Source organism: Paramormyrops kingsleyae, chromosome 5 (assembly GCF_048594095.1).
Source record: "Paramormyrops kingsleyae isolate MSU_618 chromosome 5, PKINGS_0.4, whole genome shotgun sequence".
NCBI classification, from domain to species: Eukaryota; Metazoa; Chordata; class Actinopteri; order Osteoglossiformes; family Mormyridae; genus Paramormyrops; species Paramormyrops kingsleyae.
The window spans coordinates 5334338-5354479 of NC_132801.1; the positions used below are offsets into that span (position 1 = coordinate 5334338).

The following is a 20142-nucleotide window of genomic DNA, read 5'->3' on the forward strand; positions in this document are numbered from 1 at the left end:
GCAAGTTGTGCAGTTTGGCGTTGAGTTTGGCTCAGGTTAAACATTTACCTGTAAATGGTTTAAACAGGCGCTAGGGGGGAGTGCGCTCGTCATTGAATACTTACAAAACCTGCTGCTGCATTTTAGTCTGACTTGCGTCTCAAGCCCTTGGTTTTTCTAATGCGATAACGTGCCACTGATTCCGGTAAGTCTCTATTTTGAAACGGACCAAATGTTTTTGCGCAAAAATGCCGCCCCGAAATAAAAAGGGACATGGGTTTTAGTCGCAGATAGGTGGTGTTTGCAGGAGATACTCAAGTTACGGTGCAGCGGGGCACCGCCGGCCGCAGATTACGCGGAGCGCTGGGACGCGCGTGCGCATGCGCGAACCTAACCTCACAAATGCACTTGCAATTAATGTACCACACATGCATAGTATTATAGGGATGGTAATTGGCGTGAAACCCTACTGTAACAGGCTGGGTAGTACTTTGTCCGTTTTGGCGTGTTTGTTTATATAAAAAGACAACCTCTGAATAGAATAGAAGTGTTTTGAGCTGTATTGTGTGCAACATCACAGTTTTCTGTCGCCAGAACTAATCGAGTTGTCCATGTTATGTTAAGTCTCTTTCAATATAAGAAATAATAGGTCAGTCCTTAAAATGTATAAATCTTTTTTTAATAGTATCCTTTCGTCCACTGGCTGCGGGTCCCTCTTTGAGCGCCGCTCGTTATAATTAGCCTACATCTCAGTTGCAACAGCACGGATTGTTTTACATTTAACTAATGTTCATATATTGATTGTGCGCATCACAGGAGGACGCAGGTATAAATGTTTATCTCTCTTCAGGGCAGGGTGTTCTGAAACGATGGCGCTACACCTTTAAAGCGCCCGCTTTCCAACAAGTAGCTTCCCGCTGCTCCCAAAGGTGCTCTTTCGCTTCCCGGCGCCCGACGTGACAGAAATCAGTGGCACCGGCTAGACGCTACGATTAGGAGCCGTCACAGTGGAGCTGTGAGCGTTAATAAGCCCCATCCCCATCCCATCCCATCCCCATCCGTCCGTGCGCCATGCGTGCTGGAGCGAGGCAGCTGCGCCCGGAGTGAGCGCCGTGCATCGGCAAAGGTGGCAGGTGAAGTGACACAGAGACAGGCACCGGAGTCATGCTGAAGATGCAAAGGGGACAAAAAGTCCCTTTGCGCTGATCTGCAAAGCGAGAGCACCGTCCGGGAGCGTTTTTAACCGAGTAAAGCACATTATCTCGTCCTGTCATTTTTCTTTTTTTTATTAGCGTGAAGCAAATAGTTTGCTGGAAACATGTCCAGGAAAAAGGCAGGCAAAGCGAAGAGCAACCCGAGCGCGTCGCCCAAAAGCAGGGAGAGCGCTAAGCGCAGCGGAGGCGCTGGGAGCAGCGGCGATGCGCAGCCTGACGGCGCGGTCCGGCCGAGCAGACCGTCACTGAGCAGCAGCGGCGAGTTTTACGACCTGGCGTTTAAGGTAAGATGCTGCTCCTCGGTCACCTCCGGCGCGAAGGGTGCCGGAGGCGCAACTTACTGTCAGGGATCCGGGCAGCAGGCTTGGAGCACGAAGCGCAGGCTGTACCGCGATCTAGGGAAATATGCTCGTATTAACCTTACGGGAAAGGTGCGCCTCTTCCCTCCCCCGTACGCACCCTACATCCTTTGGCCGGGAGGGGGGTCCGGGCAGCACGTTTGCGGGGACACTTCGGGCTCACCTGATCATACCTCGGGTGCCAAGTTTGCTTCATGAAGCGTCCGGAGATCTTGGCTTTAAAATCAATTAATTACGGCATTCCTACAAAATGTCATATACAGAGTGATTGGAGTAATTTGCACATTTTATAACTTTTATTCGACGCAATTTTTTTCATGAAAGCAACTAGTGCACTCGTGACGTGTATTTTAATTAAATAAAATAAAGATTGGTGGGGGGACTCGCCATGCGTTAAAAGCCGATGCGCACTGTCACTGTGGCGTAACTGAATGTTACTAACTTGTGGGACGATTGTGGTAAATAGCCGTTACGTTATTGCTCACACAGTGGTAAATATACATTTACTATGGATAATGTTATTCGACTGGCTGTCTTTATTATAACTCGCTTCTTATATGCGCTTTTTTAAATTCAGAGATGAAATACCGTAACCCCACGGAGACCTGCGCGTCTGGGGGTGGGTGGGGGGGAGGTCGTCAGCAGAATGTCCATATAGCGCTTTAAAAGTGAGTCGTCGATATACAGCCAGCGAATCCTCCGAGGGGTTAATTATGCGCTGTTCACTGTTAGCCCGTTGGTGTGACCCCCCAGGCGAGATTGGGGTTGCTGGTGCCGGACTCGGGTGTAGCCTGTGCCTTCTGCGACGCCCACCGTGCAGGTGTACATTCCCAGTGTAGATACCCAATCCCACCCCCCCACTTTCCGGGGCTTTGCTGGACCGGGATCCCGGTATTCGGGCGCGTGGCTCCCTCCCTCCGCCGCCTTCTGCCGAGGCCTAATTGCCGTCCATTATGATGACTTTATTAATGCAGAATTATCTATATCTTCCCTGCTTCCCTTCCACCTACTTATTGAGTATTGTTACGCTTCATTTATACACAAAGTGACTAAATTAAATATCGGTAGGTTTTTCCTGACCTTGAGGTAAATTTCTCCCGGGAGAGAGAGATTTAACTGGCTGAATTAAAACTTCATTTTCAGAAAAGGTGAGTAGATCAGGCAGACCATAGTACTATTTTCCCAAGAGCAGATAAAGGGAGAATAGCCCATTTATTTTCATATCACATTATGTAATTGATTTATATGACACATCTCATTGTGCCTGTAGTGCTGTAATGATACAGTGGCGAGACCGAGGTGCCAGTCAGCCTCATATTATCATGCTGTTGGCAGCGCCTTCCGCTTCCTCTCCAGGCGTGATGTTTGGGCTCCTGCGGCTGGGCAACGGAAAATGGAACGTTCCGGTACACCTAGCTAAGTGTGATGAGGGTGATCCCAACATCGGCATCTGCCCGGTTCATTATTGAGTTCCTCTAGCGATTTCTCTCCTAATAGTCACCCCATTGTGGCTCTCAGGTGTACGATGCCTCTTAATTTGTCTGTGGGGGGGAGACAGCAGGGGTCTTGTGTGTGTGTGTATGTGATTAAGGGTGGGGGGTGGTTATTGATTGTAGGCTTGCTGACATTCTGGATGGTCCGTCGGTGGCTTATAATCGTGTCCCGCTTTTGATTCCCCAGATCTGCCAGGCGTGCACTCTCATTGGTTGGTGTCGTAAAAATGCACAGAGTGAGATGGACACCAACACGGTTAACATACGCCATGAGACATTTGCACACTTGTAGGAAATTTGGAGAGACGCCCCCAAACACACAGAGGACCATTTGAAACCCTGGAGATTTGCGGAATCTTGACGAGTTTCTTGTTCTGTATGCCGCTGTTCGTCATGCCGAGGTGTGTGCTGCATTGCGGCGCCCCCTTGTGGCTGCACTTGGGGTTGATTCTCTCCCTTGCTCCCGTCTGCAGGTGATGCTGGTAGGGGACTCTGGCGTGGGCAAGACGTGCGTGCTGGTGCGCTTCAAAGACGGCGCCTTCCTGGCCGGGAGCTTCATCTCCACCGTGGGCATCGACTTCAGGGTACGTGACGCACTCGGAAGCGCAGAAGGCAGTGCCCACTCGAACGGGCGTGTGTCTGACATCACCGGGACACTCGACCAAGCAGAGAAGGATGCACAAACACAGGCACATGTCTGAGATTGCAGGGATACTCGCACAAGCAGAATGGGATGCACAAATGCATGCAGGTGTGTGCTCGCTCGCTCGCTCGCTCCGGCAGCTTCCTTTGCCCCCCACCGCTCTTCCCAGCTGGACAGTATCGACCCCTTAATAAGCGCACGCCTCGTCTTTCTCCGTCGGAGGTGTTTTTTCCTGAGCCAATCATAAGCTTCACTTGGAATGAAGGCGGGGCCAGCCTGCCCACAGAAGGTGGTTGGTTAACGCGTGGGGTGTTAAGGCAGTAAGTGACAGACAGGTGGTGGCTCCCTGTACACAGCTGTCAGCTTTAACGTTGGCCCCGTGTAATGTGATGCGGTACAATGAGGCACTGAAGGAAAATATCCTGTTAAAATCAGATTCTGCTGAGCATATTGTAGCATATGGCATGAGTAAAAGCCCTCTGCCTCTCAGAATGGTGGCACATGTCTGCAAATACCAGCGAAAGGGCATCGATTCACGTCCTTCGGCGTCTGCACAGTCAGTATTACTGTGAGACTCTAACTTTTCCAGGAAACGAATTGAAGAATTGCTAGTGAACTGGGTAGTTTCTGCTTGTGAGGTCTGTTTCTTACATTCTATAGGTGAGGTTTTTATTCCCATAATGCTTTGAAGGAGACCTAGTAGAGGTCTCTTTTTACTGGGTGATCATAATTTCTCATCTGTTTCCAAAGCTTGACTTTTACTATAGTAAATCAAATTACTTTGTGTCACTGGGCTGGCCAGCCGTCACACGGCTCATCGTTGTAGGGAAGGCTGCAAGCTGTATGGGGGGGAAAACTCGAAAAGTAAGTCTGATCTAATGGTAGGTTTGGTGGGGTGTAAACAGACTCCCCCTGGTGGTCAGTGCATGTCAGCGTCCTGAGGTCTGAGCACTGAGGCCAGTTAAATAACAGTAAGTAAATTAAGTGCTGCTACGTGTCATTTTCTGTGTGTGCGTGACGTCGCTGTGTATTTCCCTGTGTAAGGACGTGTGTGGCACCTGCTGTAATCCGTCTCCTTCCACTCTTCCAGGGCGTGTCTGAACGCGCCTCGTCCGCTGTAGGACCCCCCCCCCCAGGGCTCATTTCCACGCTCGTGTTCCTCCCATAAACAAAGCCACCGCCTGAGTGAGGTGTCGCTTCATCCCGTAGCTGTAGGGGGCGCCGTGCCACACAGAAGCTTCTGGCCTTGTGCTCGGCGGTCGTCCCGCCACCCGACGGGCCGTTACACGGCGTGTGCGTTCAGAGTGACGTTCTTCCTCTTGTCACTCACGTCACACCAGGGGTGTGCACCCGGCAAGTTGCAGGTTTGTGTATCTGATTGTGTGTTGCTATACGAGTGTCCACCAGGTGGCGTGGTGGTTAATGTACCTAGAAACGTCTTGGAATATTAAAGAAATTTATCAACATGTATAAAAGGATTCTGCTGCTTGCTTAATATTTGCAGCGAAACTGATATAATAGAGAATAACTGGAGAAACAGCTGGTGAGAACCCAGCTGAGTAACGGTGTTAAATTTGTTTGTATGATGGAGGCAATAACATTAATGATGCTGAGATTGTCTGACGGGTCGCTCCCCTTAATTAGACCTCTGCTGCTTCATGCATCACAACGCCACAGGCACGAATCTCTCCTGTTTAACGAGGCTCTGGATGCCCCACCGCATCGTGGGCTGGGAACTGTCAGCACCGCTCTGAGCACCGGTAGGGGTGCAGTGAAACGGATCGGCAAGCCCCCGGGCTGCGGGAAACCCACCGTGAGCCGCGGCTGTGAACGGCAATCCGGCACTGGTGACTGAGCGACGGCAAACATCATCGGGTGATCTTTGTCGCCAGGTGTGTGTGTGTGTGTGTGTGTGTGTGCGCACACACGCGTGCGTAACGGAGAGCAGAGCGCGAGGGCTGGGAAGTGAGTGCCCCCGCAAATGTTTACTGCCAGAACGATGCCGAATCTATTACGCGGTGAGAGGCTCCGCTTCAGCCCTGAGGGGATCCAGAAAGCCGTCCTCGAACCCACTCCTGAGCCGGGATGCTGCACGGAGGCTCAGTCACGGAGATGGAAATCTGCATGTAGTTGGGCTGTAAAAGCCAGCTTCCTGATAGGATCAGTGCGAGGTGTTCATGCTGTGCCCTACGGTAACTCTGCAGTCCCTTCATAGCACCCTCCAGTGAGTGTGTGGAGCATTATAGCCCTGCCACACCAACCCCCCCAACCTACAGTGACTCCGCAGTTCCCTCCTGGTGCTCTCCAGTGACTGAACAGTGAATTATAGTCCTCCCCAGTGCCCAACAATGACCCTACAGTTCCCTCACAGCACCATCCAGTGACTGTACAACGCATTACAGCCCTTCCACAGCTCCCCAGTGTCCTACAGTGATCCTACAGTGAACATTCAGCAAGTTACAATGATTCTCCTGCAGCTCAGCAGTGCTCCACGTCGTACGATTGCATTCTGACACGTCTGGTCGGCATTCGACAGCAGCGTGTATTTATGGGATATTCATGCGTCGGAAGGCGGAGATCCGCTTGAGCGCCGGGTTTCAGATGCAGTTCTGGATCCACGGCCCAAAATAGACCTGTTATAAAAAAATAAAAAAAAAAAAAGCAGAAGAAAGAAGTGGGCCATTCTGCATTTTAAACGGCTCCTTTCCTCAGACGAGCAGAGGAGTGAAGCACCTGCTCTTATGGAGCGCCGTTATCTGAGTGGAGCAGGCCGGGCCCTGCAATGCTTAGCCGAGGGGGCGGGGCCTCTCCATGCCATCACACTCGGCAGGTGGGGGGGGGGGCAGGGTCGGTTTGTTTCTGTGGCCCCAATAAAAAAACAATTCTTCAGGGCCCTCTGCGCCCCAAGTGTAGTGACAGTTTATGACCAACAGAGGGACGACGGGATTGAGTGGCGGGTAAACGGCACTGCCTGGGGAATCGAGCCATCCTGATAGGTGCCACACGGAATGTTTGTTTTCCTATTTTGTCCATCCTGGCTGGATGGTGGGGGTGGGAGTGGGGGTGACCTGGGGCAGTAAGGAGGGGGCGTCTGTAGCGGCCATGACTTGTCCTCCATTGCGGGAGGTGAGATGCAGCCTCTGCTCAGACACACAGGCAGTTTGCGGGAGCAGAGCTGAGTGATTTGAGGTCAGGAGAACCTCAGTCGAGGTTCTCCTGACCTCTCCTGACCTTTTGGAGGGATCCCCTCCAAAACCAGCATCCTGCGATCAGAGAGCACTGAGCTCGCGCACACAGACACAGACAGACACTCAGTCACACAAACACTCGCACACACACACAGATAAATGCCTTTTTGTTTTTCTGTTTTTGTGGGCACTTTGCGGTTTCAAACCACGTTCCAACAAAACCCTGGTGACATTTCTCTTTGCGAAAGAGTGGATTATAAATGGTGGTGATTGTCTGTCTGAATAAGCCCACAGAACTTTTCAGGGTTTAACACCTGTGGGAATGTTTGTGGAAAACGCATCGACACAACTACAGCAGACCCTGCCCCCACGCACACACCCGCAGAAATCCACACACTCCCATCTTGCGGTGACCATTTTGCTTAGATTTTGCCAGTTTATGGGGCGATATCTAAAAAGGCCACTGAACTCGAACTTGAAAGCCCAATTTCAAAGCCCCCTCAAGTCCCACCCTTCTGCATGTGAAGTACCAGGTGAGGCTGTGACCTCCCCTCTCTGGTCCCGGATCAGGACCGGGTGGAACCCCAGAACTAGAACTGATGCGAGTTCTTGGTGCAGTGGAAACCAAGCCGAAAGGTTCCCATGGTACCAATGTGGGTTGTGACACTTTTACTAGTTGGTTTGATTCTGATTTTGGGATTTGTGAGAATAAGCCAGCGACAGAGTGTAGCAATTTTCCAGAGCTAGGATTTGAAAGTGCTGTGAATAAGAAGGTGTCTTTAGTAAAGACGGATTTGTCACAGAAAAATACCGCCTGTCCCCGTGTCTATACCCAGGTCTGTGTCCCTGTCTGTCCTCCTGTCTGTACCCAGGTCTGTGTCCCTGTCTGTCCCTGTGTCTGTCTGTACTCCTGTCTGTACCCAGTCAGTATTCCTGTCTCCCTGTGTCTGTCCTCCTCTCTGTACCCCTCTGTGTTCCTGTGTGAGTGGTTTCCATGCTGCACATTGAAAGTTGCAGCGGTTCAGGGTTCAGTTCTTTCAGTTATATAAGTGCTCTGTCTCTTGTAGACCTCACTCATTAGTTTTTGTAAAATGTGATAATTTCCTTACATAATGAACAATTACTCGCTTTCTTCCCTCGCTGCCAAATCGGCTCCCCGCCATCAGTCTGGCCTAAGTAACAGACGATCACCAGCCACATGAAGTGACCGCCTTTCCAACGAGAACCCCGTAATCCGCGGGAGACGGACGGTGAGCCTCGTTGCTGTGGCAACCCTCTGTGTCGATCGACTCTAAGAAGTGGTAAAGTGAATCTCAGCAGTGTGATTTGCAGTCGCTGACGCCCATCGCCATGGATACAAAGTGGCCCTCCTTTGTTGTGGACCGTGACCCTCGCTGGTGTATAATGAGAGTACAGTTCATGCTCTTTATGTACGGCTCAGGTCGTCACAGAGCCAACGCGGTAATCTTTCGATGGCCACCTGCTGATGGTCCTGTTTGCTTCAAGAGCTATGATGATCATTTGGTTGGTCCTTCTGCATTCGAGTCTGCCCCTTGTCTGAGCCGTGAGGTACAGCGCCTCTCAGATTACTGAGTTCCGTCTTCGACTAGGGATGGAAGCGTGCAAAGGTGACGTGATTCCAGAGGGTGGAAGAGGAGGAGAAATATGGGCAGGATTTTCGTCATGGTCCATGTCGGCCTGCGTCCGCTGCACCCTGACCTTTTCTCCGGGGTCTGTGTGACCTGTTATCCACCTTTTGATTATGTCATGGCAGGGAAATGAGTCCCCCCCCCCAGGCATTGATCTGTTCCTCCCCCATCTCTCCATCTTGATGCTTCCTGACTTCTGTGTCAGCTTGTCCCTCATTTCGCATTTGCACTGACCGTCCTTCCAGCTGTAGTGACTCCCTCCTGTTGTTCTCATTGACTCAGTGCTTGTTCTAGAAATTTCTGGAAGTCCAGCTTGCGTGGTTTGCCTGTCATCACTCCCCCTACCCTCCCTCCTTCCGACTCACTCTCTAAACCCCCACTTCCAGCCTCCATCGTCACCGGTTTTTGCTCCCCATTAGTCATTTTTGTCCAACAACCCCCCCCCCCCCGTGGTTTAATCGAGGTCCAGGTATCGAATGGCCAGAAGCACAGGCTACGCCTCTGCTTCCCGTCGGCTGGGCTGTGTTCCTCCAGTGGTCCAGCGCACGTTCTCCTGTCAGCTGCATCTCCTCCCTCCTTGCATCTGAGTCATGAGGCCTCATTGCCCTGTTCTACCTCCGGCACGTAACCGGCGGGGGACCTACTGATGGTGCCTTGATGCCCCTTGTGGTAATTTGCCCCAAAGAAGTGGCCCCTAGGGGGCGGACGTGAGCATTGGGTAGGGACATAGAGTAATTAAAAGGAAATGGTGATATGGAGCTGGGGCGGCCTGACTGTACCCGCACATGTCCTCAGAGCGCCCCCTGGAGGGAAAGTTCAGCTAAATGTCACTGGTTGTTTCTCTCGTTGCTGAAAAATGGGTAAACATGAAAAAGCAGATGATGTGGGGAGAATGACAAATACCCTATATAGCAAATGTTCTTTGGGGTGCGTCTGTCCTCCTCCCCGTTGGATTAACGTGTAGGGACACTGCTGAGCCGTCTTCATTCCTGGACACTCTCTTCAAGGGACTATGATTTCCTGACACCCCTGGGGGCAAATGTGACACCCCTACCCCCTTCCCCTTTCAGACAAACATCTTAATCCAGGACTGTTGAAGAATATCCTGTAAGAGGTTGGAAATAATTGAATTTACTCTGGACTGAGTCCAGCGTCCTGATGGAACTGTCAGGAGAACTTCCTGAATGGGTTCCCAGAACAATACACACATGCTATACAATGTCATTAGTATGGGCCGGTGGCGCCCCCTCCTGGCCAGCTCAGGAGGTACCTAGGGATGTCAGATGGGAGCCGGAACCTGGGCTCTCCCCTGCACCCCCACCACGCTGTCTTCTGTCATGTTCAATTGGGGGAACTCCGAGAAGCTCGGGGGGTGGAGGGAGTGGAGGAGGTTATGGGTTTGCCGCCCCCCTGAAGGAGACCTAACCCTAACCATCTACCCAGCGATACCCTGAGTAGTAATCACAGTAGGTTCCAGCTTTGTCTTATCTTTATGTTGTACTCATTATGAACATCATTACTCATTAGATGTGGTTTATTTCGTCAGCTGTACTCATTCTGAACATCTGTATTCATTAGCTGGGGTTTATTTACCAAGTGGTACTCATGAATACTGATAATATAAACCCCAGCTAAAGAGTATCTTCCTAGGTTGGCTCATTTTGAAGATTGGTGCTCATTAGGGTTGGGAGGTCGAACTTTATTTGCATAAAATTTGAATCTTAGAAATATTTTTAAATCAATGGCAAAAATCAACTATTGAATTTTTAAGGATTTATATAGGTAACTACACATCTCACACATTTCCTCAATTTTGTTTTGCCTAATGGCCCTCGTCACTTAATGTAGATCTGGCACTAGGGGCCGACAGCCATAAATTGAGCTATTAAAAATGTATGAAACTAACCAGCAAGAAAACTAGTGAAGTGATGTGTGAATCAGAAGAAGAATGTGGCAATACAGTAACTCCAAGAAACCTGAAAAGCTCAACTGGAAACTGTTTTGGATTTGGCCAGCAGTCTTTGGCCAGCAGTCTTTGTCCAGCAGTCTTTGTCATTGCCTTAAAATTGCATTTGATGGCATGTCTTTTGTTTGTCTTAAGATTATTTATGCATGTAAGTATATATCAGCTGTCCTGTGTTAATCGATACTTTAATTTCATGCTGCAATTTAAACGACTGGAGTGAGAGAAGACGGGGACGGGAGATTAACAGACGTCTCGGTGCAGCGTCGGCAGTGATGTGGACGTCATACCGTTCTCTTGTGATAAAGAGGGAGCTGAGCTGGAAGGCGAAGCTTTCAATTTACCAGTTGACCTACGGTCCTATGGTCATGAGCTCTGGGTAGTGACCGAAAGAATAAGATCGTGGATATAAGCGGTCAAAATGAGTTTCCTCCGCAGGGAGGCTGGGCTCAGCCTTAGAGACGGGGTGAGGAGCTCAAAGTAGAGCCGCTGCTCCTCCGCATCAAAAGGAGCCAGTTGAGGTGGTTCAGGTATCTGTCTGGGATGCCTCCTGGACGCCTCCCAGGGGGAGGTGTTTCGGACATGTCCAACAGGGAGGAGGCCCCAGGGCAGACCCAGGACATGTGGCCGGCCTGGGAACGTCTTGGGATTCCCCTGAAGGAGCTGAAGGAGGTGTCTGGGGAGAGGGAGGTCTGGGTATCCCTGCTCAGACTGCTGCCCCCGCTACCCGACCCCAGATAAGCGGCAGATAATGGATGGATGGCTGGAATTTGACCTTTTTGCTGTTGCTGCTGGTGGTTTTTTGTCCTTTGGGTAGTTAATAAAAAAAAAATTTATGTTATTGTCTCATTTTCCTCGCATAAGTCAATAGTAGAGTAACCCTGCAGGGCCCTCACCCTGCCGCTTGTGGTTTAGGCTGAGAGGTGGGCTGAGTCTGTAATACATTAGTAATCAATATTATAATAAATCTTATAAAAATTCAAATGCCTTTTTAAAAAGTGTCCCCTCCCTAGTACGCATTATTTGTAGTTTATTTCCCCAGCTGTACTCATTTTGAATATTGGTACTCATTATGGCAGGTCATGTGACCGTTAACCAATGAGACAAGCCCTTGGAAACCTGCAGCGGTGCATCAACGGGCCTCTGAGACTTCCTGTTACACATGGGTGCAGGTGTCGCTTGGGGGGGGGGGGTTTACATTAACCCGACGCTTTTGTCTAACGTGACGCCGAAATGAGGCAGGTCATACATCTCAGGCTTTCAGCTGTCAAGGAGCCGGCTTTGGTAGAAGAGTGACTGGGAGGAGCTTCCTGCGACGGACCAGGAGGGGCCTGGTGGAGAATGCCCCCCTCCCACTGCCTGCACGCAAGGAAGAGCTCGCAGAATACGGTGTGAGAAAATGGATTGATGTTCTCTGCCTTCCTCAGAGCACTGTTCGGGGCCTTCTTTTAATGAGGGATCATCGAGTCACACTGGCTGGGCTGCCACCCGCTGGCGCCGCCCTACTGGGCTATAAAGGAAGAACTGCAATCATCTTGTTTGTGAATCGGAGTGGTGCTGATGTAGAAAACACATGATATTGAAGCCATCGCATGTGGCCACCTCTCTTGAGGGTAGGATTGATGTGCTGACTGTGGTCCTCTGCAGCTGGTGGCTGATTGAATGACCTTGGCTGCCCTTCGCTTTTGCCACGACGATCTATATGGCCCATGTAGCGTTAGCAAGAGTTAGTGCATTAAACCTAAGATCTGTTTGTAAAATCCTCTGAGTGTGACAGGAAAGGAGAACAAATGCGTGTGTCTGTACATGTATATGTACGTTCTTTTCTAAACGGGGGGCATTTGTGGGAAAATCACCCCACGAGGACAGTGAACTCTAAATCTGAGACTGCAATGGGATGTGCCCAGGTGTTAAATTGATCTGAGCCTGGATTCCTTTACGTTCTGCTCACTGGGGGCATTCGCCCCCCCACCCTGTCTAACCAAGCCCTACAGAGGCAGCCATCTGTGACGTTTATGCCTCGTCGCTCAGCCAGGGCATATGCACATGTACCCAGCCCCCCGGGCCTGAAGGACTGAGGCACGTGCTGGAAGCCCCACCTGTGACATCACCGCTGAGTCACAGCCACACACCTGCGTGAGTGCTCTGACTCTGCTCTGACTCTGCTCTGAATCCGGGAGCAAAGCCTGCATCTGAGACTCATGGCTGCATTTCTACTGATGGGGGGGGGCGGAATTCAAAGGCAGCCGGATAAACGTCGCCCTGCTGGTTTGAAAATTACAAAAATGAATGCGGAAAGACAACAAATTTTAAAACAGTTGTTTGAGGTGCTTTGGAAAAGAGAACATGAAAGGCAGAAAGATTTTTTATATGCTGGGTAGGTCCTGTTCTCACGTTTGGGTATTTAGGCAGGCATTTGACTATCGTGCTTCAGTTTGACTACTTGGCTGTCTGGTCTGATTTCCCTGCCTGTGTGAATGTGTGTACGTGCTCCTGCGTCTTTCCCTCCCTCCGTGTTTTTTCATTCTTGTCACAGCTGTTTGTTGTCTGAGGTGACTTGCAGGTCAGCGGCTGCAGACACGCTGTGTAACGTACCATGAAATGCTGTAAACGAGTATCAGCGTGAGGTCAGCCTTGTAACAGCAGCGTGCGGCACGACTTGCTAACCTCCCAGCTGAGTTTCAGGTACAGTAATATGAAATCGAAAGGGTGATTCGCGTCGGATGTTAATTACCACCAACCACCCGCTCCTGTTTGGAATTTGCAGTTCTCCCATCCACCACATGCACCCACCTCACCCAAGCCGTAAGAATAACCCCGAGGCTACTGCCTGTGAGCTTTGGGGGGGGGAGGTGTCTGTGAGCTTTGGGGGGGGGGGGAGGTGTCTGTGAGCTGGAGGGTTGTAGGGTAACGGCAGAGACCGGTTTAAATGAGCTTGTGTGTCACCATGGCGATTAATTGCTATCCTGGGCCAGCTGACAACAGGTAATGCACTTGATTGGAGCTGGTCACGTACTTGTGCGGGTGCAATCAGCGGGAGCCGCTCTCGTGTCCTGAGTGTGATGTGTTCACATGCTGGGGAGCAGCTTGTGGTCCTTTAAGTTCACCGTTTCGGTCATTACTGTATCTGAGCCACAGAGGCCAGGGGAGGGAAGGGGTGCAGCACAGTGCAGTAACTGCTGAATAGCAGCCGTCAGGCTTTGTTATATTAATATATATTAATAAAGTTTGCCTTTGGGTCCAACCTGGTCCCCACTCACCACTGCCCAGCCGCAGCAATGCTCATGGTAACTGGGGCAGAATTACAGGTCTCGGGGGGGGGGGGTCTGTGGCATGACCAAGACTGAGGAGGCGGGGTCACTGCAGGGTGGAACCAGGTAAGACGCACTGCACTGCCAGTGACATCATCTCCACCTGCAGCCAATGAGAGAAGGGCCCAGCAATCTAAGATGTTTTACCTCATTATCTCCTCGGTGACCGTTTTAATCCAACGTGCTTTTCTGTTCTTTTTTGTTCCCAGAACAAAGTGCTGAACATCGACGGGGCAAAGGTGAAGCTGCAGGTGAGGATGGACGGGAGGGGGTCTCCGATCTGGGGCTGAAGAGCCACTTTGTTAGACACTCTGGGGCTGAGAGCCTGGGGGGCAGAGAGGGAGGATGTGGGACTCGCTGATTAGCGGGGGGGGCACCTGACCCCAGCAGGGCCCTCCGTCAGCCCATCAGAGGGCTAGGTGACTGCGTTCGGGGGCGACTCCCCCAGGGGGTGTTCTGGTGTGTTTAATCGCACAGCTGGAGCTTTTTACCCTGTTTTTGTGTTTTTTTTACCATGTTTTTGTGGTTTTCACCCTGTTTTTGTTCCTGTTCCCCACTCTCCACAGATCTGGGACACGGCTGGACAGGAGCGATTCCGCAGCGTCACACACGCCTATTACCGTGACGCCCACGGTGAGCCTGCTGCCGGACCCCCTCCCACTGCCCCCCTCCCCCATTCCTCCCTGTATGACTGTGTATGGGATCCCATTTCCCCACCTGAAGCCATCCCCACACACACACACACACACACACACACACACACACACACACACACACACACACCCTCAGCGCCTGTCACTGCTCTGAGCCCCCTACCCCCCAGTCTGGCACCCAGCCCTCTGAATGCTATCTGCTCATAATAGCGCCCCCCTTTGTGTGTAATCAGCACTGTAATCCTGCCTGAGGCTCAGCCATGATGGCAGCATGCTTGCAGAGTGACAGAACACTTAGCTCCCATTGCAAAAACATTATGGATATTGGAACATAGATCCAGATTGTGAAGAGCAACTGGTTTGCCTTTGTCGGTAGAGCTAGTAAGTCTAGTTTTCTATATCTATACCCCATCCATACACGCGAATGGCATTTCTAACCCATTCCACTGAGGATAATTAACCAATGGGAGTGAAGAGGGCGTGGCCTTGTCCCCTGGGAATCGCCATGGCAATGCAGGTATCTCCCTGCGTCGGCTTCATGGAGAGGAGAGAGTCACTGAGAGATGGGATGCGAGTGGTGGGGGTGGGGTGCCACTGCTGCCCCCCTCCTGCTGAAACGACATCTCTGAATCCGCGTTAGCATCCGCGCCTCGTCCGCGTGGCTGGTGATGCCCAGCAGATAAGCTCGATTAAAGCCAGTCAGTCGGTTTAAGCCATTCATCTGCACGGTGGAAATCATCTGGCTTTAATTCAGCCCCAACTGATTTTAGAGCCTGTGGAGTGAAATATTTACTGCCTGCGTGGCGCTTTGGGGGGCCGTTGCTCGTTAGCGTGAGCGAGTCAGGAGGTGCACTGAGCCTCATCACTTCACACACACACACATTCTGCACTTTAAAGGTATTTGCATACATTTCGGTTTCACCATGTAGGAACTGCAGCCCATTTTATACATAGTTGGATGTTCCTGTTTGAAGTCTGCGATTCATGGGCATCTCCAGGTGCTGAGAATCCTCCCTGTTCCGCAGCGGCCTTCAGCTCCTGCTTGATTCGGGGGCTTGTCCCCATTCCGCTTCCTCCTCAGCAGATGCAAGGCGTGGCACGGTCCTTGGGGGTCAGGTCAGGTGACTGACTGGGCCATTACTTTCGCTGTATGTTTGAGGTCATTGTCTTGCTCTAGGATGAATTTGGAGACATTTGCTTGAACTTGAGTCGGTTAGATGTTTCTGTGCACCTCAGAATTCATTGTGCGACTGCCAGACTGTTCAGTGAAGATGTTTACCGGAGCCTGTGGCAGTCATACACGCCTCGGATCTTGGGCGGTTCCTTTTCATCTCTACTCTTTCTTCTTGCCATCACTCTGATACGGATTAATCTTTCCAGAATTTTGCAGACTTTTGAGACCTGTAATCTGACCGTCCTCTTCTGGCTAACTACTGGTTTGCCTCATGCATTGCAGCCTCTGTGTTTCCGTTCCTAAAGTCTTCTGCAGATATTAGTCTCTGACAGACACACTTGCCTCCTAGAGACATTCTGATCTGTTGGACCGGCGTTTGGGGATTTTTCTTCTCTGTGGTGCAGATTCTTCTGGCCTCCCAGTCCCTTTGCAGTTACTGAGCTCTGCGCTCCTCCTTCTTAATGACATTCCAACCAGTTGTTTTTCAGCCTTATGATGGCTTCTTTGACTTTGACAGACAGACCTCTGGCCCTCATAGCAGCTGGGGACTCCAAAGGTGACCGAACGCCTAGCAGCAAGCCTGGGTAGCTCACGGCCGCACCGATAAGGCAATTAAACACGCCTGAGTTATCACAACAGCTGCGAAGCCAAATGGCCCAAACATTATGTAGCCCTGAAATGGGGGACTGTGTATATAAAGGGCTGTAATGCTTTCATGGTGAGACCGAAATGTACACGAATACCCTCAATTTATAGTCTAGAATGTGCACTTTAATCACAAGTGAATTGCTTAATTTAGAAATTTTAAACTTTTGGAGCGCAGGAGTAAACAAGGAAAAACGTGTTTTTGTCCCAGTTGCCGTGGTGGGGGTTGCATGGCTGATTGTATGGTCGGTTTTGTTTTCCTTTCTTGGCCCTTAGAATAACCCCCTTTCCCAGTGTACTAACCCCCCCCCCCCCCCTACCTTTTTATTAACCCCACCCCTAACCCTAATAGCTTAGGGTTCCCATTGGCTCCTGCTTCCATTTCAGTGGGGCGGGGCCTCGCTTCTCGACACTGCCGGCCCATGCTTGTTTTTGCCTAATTATAATGGTGTCGTGATGAGATCAAGGTGCCGTGAAAACGGGATCAGCGACTCGACGATTAATAGGCCTTCGCACCCGCAGGCTGACATTAACTGAGGTCATGAGGTCACTCAGCGCCAGGTATGCCCCCCCCATACTCCGCCCCCATGTCACATTCATCCATGCCCCGCCCCCATACCCAACCCCGAGAGGGGGATGGGAGTAACCGCAATTGAACCAAGGAACCTGCCCACTGCCTGGGTCACCCCCCTCCCCCCCCTGATATTGAGCCCAAAAAAGTAAGCAGCTCTGCCTGGAGGAGATTTACCTCGCTGGCCTGGGGGGTGTTCTCTTCCCCAACACTTAAAATGAAGATTCACCGCCTTACTGGTGCACGGATGTCAGCCGCTGGGTAGTGAGTTTCCCCTGTGTGCCCCAGTAGTGACAGTGACAGGCACTCGTACCCGTGTTCTTTGCATAGGGAGTCTCATGTTCCCTCCACCCCCCCGACTTCCCTGCCGCCGTCTGTGCCCCCTTGAATGCAGATTAATTTAATTTGCATCACAGGCATTAATAGGCGCCTGTTGTTTCACCAAATCAAAGCGCCTTGGAAACAATCAGAGCAGAAAGGTTCTAAAAAGCATCGCCGGAAGGAGGGACTTGTATGCAGCCCTCCCATATCCTGATGGAGTTGGAATAAATGTGCCTGTGATCAGAAGGTTGCTGGTTTAAATCCCAGGATCGGCAGATTGATTTGACCTCCTGAGCAAGGCCCTTAATCCCAGTTGCTCCTGGGACTCAGTGCCCCTGATTATCGATTGTACCTTGTTTTGTATAAACCCGTCTGATATATTACATATATTAAATGTGAATATTGGCATGCATTGCTGAATCGTATATGCTATCTGGACCTCAGAAGGCTGCATGTTTGAGTTCCCTGCTTTGGCCATCCCAACTCCTTTTTGTCCCCGGGTCCCACTCAAGCTTGCCGTCTGTTCTTTTTTTGTCCACCCATAAATTTTGTCCCCAAGGTAGAGCCTTAAAGGGATGGGTGGCTGTCTGACCTGCCCCTTTAAGACACCTCCCACAATCCTCTCTGTTTCTCTCATGGTCCCACGTTGATGCCAGTTTTGAATCCATCATTCTTCCATGACATGAAGCGGTCACGGAGCTGTGACAGACATCACGTAACGCTGATGGCTGTGAAACATCAAGAGACAATTGGTGATAATATTAATGACTTTCATACGATGTAAGGCAAACCAGCACGATAACAAGGAATCCGTTGCTGGCAATAATGGTTTAATGGGATTAGCATATAGATCATTCTCGGCAGGCTCTAATTTGTCGATTGATTAACCTCTCACTCACTTTGCTCCGTCTGAATTTTTACTCTGTTAGTGTTTCCTGTCCTTCCCCACAGGCGAGGCAGATCTGACCCCCACCCCACCTCATGCAGCGTATATGTGTCCTGGAGGGCAGAATACATTGAGGTTATTTCCTGTAAAATAATTGTTTTATTTATAAATCATTTCTTTCTTGTGATTGGCTAGCACCAGGGCTTCCCTGCAAGGGATTGGCTAGCTCTGTGCCCCATTGTGAGTGAATCACCGGCATGAGAATAGGCCGTAATGGACCTTGGAGCTATGTTCTGATTAACAATGGGCCACTGGAGCAGGTGCTGATTGCTTTGAATCTCACGTGTCTGTGTGTGTGTGGGGGGGGCGTAGGGGGGGTGGGCGTACCCTGTGTTCCTTACCAGAAGCTGCCGTCGGGGGAATGTTGGACATTTTGTACCCTAGTTCGCTTGGGAACAGTGGAGACGGTGATGAGCAATGTCAGCTGGTGTTGCGAGGGATTTAGGGGTCCCGCCTACAAATGAGCGGGGGGGGGGGGGGTCTTATCTACAAATCCACTGCCAGGTTGTTTAGAATAATAGAAATGCCTTATTAATTAATCCCCGTAAGGAAAAATTCTCTTTTCGCCTCCCCCATCTCACCCTCTAATGAGACACACAAACGCACATACAGGTCAGAATAAGGTTGGGGGTCACAGCACAGGGTCAGCCAGCATGCAGCAGCCCTGGAGCTGCGGGTTAAGGGCCTTGTTCAAGGGCCCAACAGAGGCATCAATCTGCCAGCCTGGGGATTTGAACCAATGACCTTCTGATCACAGGCACAGAGTCTGAACCCAATAGGGCTGGGCCATGCATCAAGACACAGCGATAAGATTACACTTCTAGGTTCTCTGTTCTAGCTTCAGTATCAGTGCAGAACCAGGCCCAGGTCTCATGGGTCCGGTCTCAGTCTGGGTCTCAACCATTCTGCCTCCGACTGCTGCTTCAGAAAAACGTCCAGAGACACACTGAAGAGCAGACACTGAGCGCCATGCTTCCTGCGGTGTTCAGGAGGGAGGAGAAGCCTGAACAGCCGACATCACAGGCGGGACTCTCTGTGAGTGACGGAAGTGAGGTGACTGACTGGCAGTAACACACTAACCCCGTGAAGGGTGACCAGTTAATGAAGCTCACTGATTGCCTTCAATTAGAGATCACTGCACTCTTGCATCGTTTAGCCCTGGAGAGGCTGGCCTGTGTCCAGGTTGCCAGGTAACACAAGATGAGGAGCCTTTGCAAATGAACGACCCCCAGCGGACTAATTAACGGAAGCGGGTCCAACGCCCAGGGGAGTCACCCACCATCTTAGGCTCTCTTTTATTAGCCTGCTGTAGCATTGGGACATTGTGTCTATCATCTCCTCACACCTCCACAGCTGGGTGTTGGAGCCCGCCCCCCTTGTGTGGGCGGAGCCTGCATTGCGTTCTCTCCCTGGGCACCCTGGCTCCCTCCCGCAGTCCATGACGTGCAGCTGGGTTCACTGACCATGCCTGTAGTGTATGCTGCCCCCGTAACCCTGACCAGCATGAGGGCTCGAAATGTGAATGGATGGATGGATGGATGGATGTTTAGTTTCTGTCACTTTCTATCTTTTCTCTCCTAAAGTGCCATCCCTCCAGTTTTTGTTTCCCTTTGTTTAAGGCAAAAACCAAACACAGTGTAGTTTTCCTGGTGTTTCTGCCCCAGTCGAGTCCCAGCCTCATGCGCCAAAGCCCTGTGCCAGCCTCGTGCCCGGATGCAGGATGCCCTGTGCCAGCCTCGTGCCCGGATGCAGGATGCCCTGTGCCAGCCTCGTGCCCGGGTCCCCTGTGCCAGCCTCGTGCCCGGACGCCCTGTGCCAGCCTCGTGCCCGGGTCCCCTGTGCCAGCCTCGTGCCCGGGTCCCCTGTGCCAGCCTCGTGCCCGGACGCCCTGTGCCAGCCTCGTGCCCGGGTCCCCTGTGCCAGCCTCGTGCCCGGGTCCAATGTGCCAGCCTCGTGTCCACCCCCCCTCCTGTCTTCCTGATTCATCACATTATACTTCCCTCCTTTTGTGGTTCAGTAAGCGTTTCTTATAA

General features: G+C 51.2%; 1 protein-coding gene across 2 annotated transcripts in view; it reads left to right on the forward strand.

The window, feature by feature from the left end:
• Window positions 1-82: 82 nt before the first annotated feature.
• Window positions 83-20142, forward strand: part of LOC111860604 (ras-related protein Rab-26) — a 54875-nt gene continuing 34815 nt past the window's right edge. The window contains exons 1-5 of one of the 2 annotated variants that reach the window (XM_023844438.2): window positions 83-184; window positions 1272-1477; window positions 3519-3629; window positions 14009-14050; window positions 14366-14432. In XM_023844438.2, coding sequence (XP_023700206.1) covers window positions 1298-1477; window positions 3519-3629; window positions 14009-14050; window positions 14366-14432 — 400 coding nt within the window. In that variant the 5' untranslated portion in view covers window positions 83-184; window positions 1272-1297. Of the gene's footprint in view, window positions 185-417; window positions 1113-1271; window positions 1478-3518; window positions 3630-14008; window positions 14051-14365; window positions 14433-20142 lie in introns of those variants that run through there. The other variant, XM_023844437.2, reaches the window with a different exon arrangement.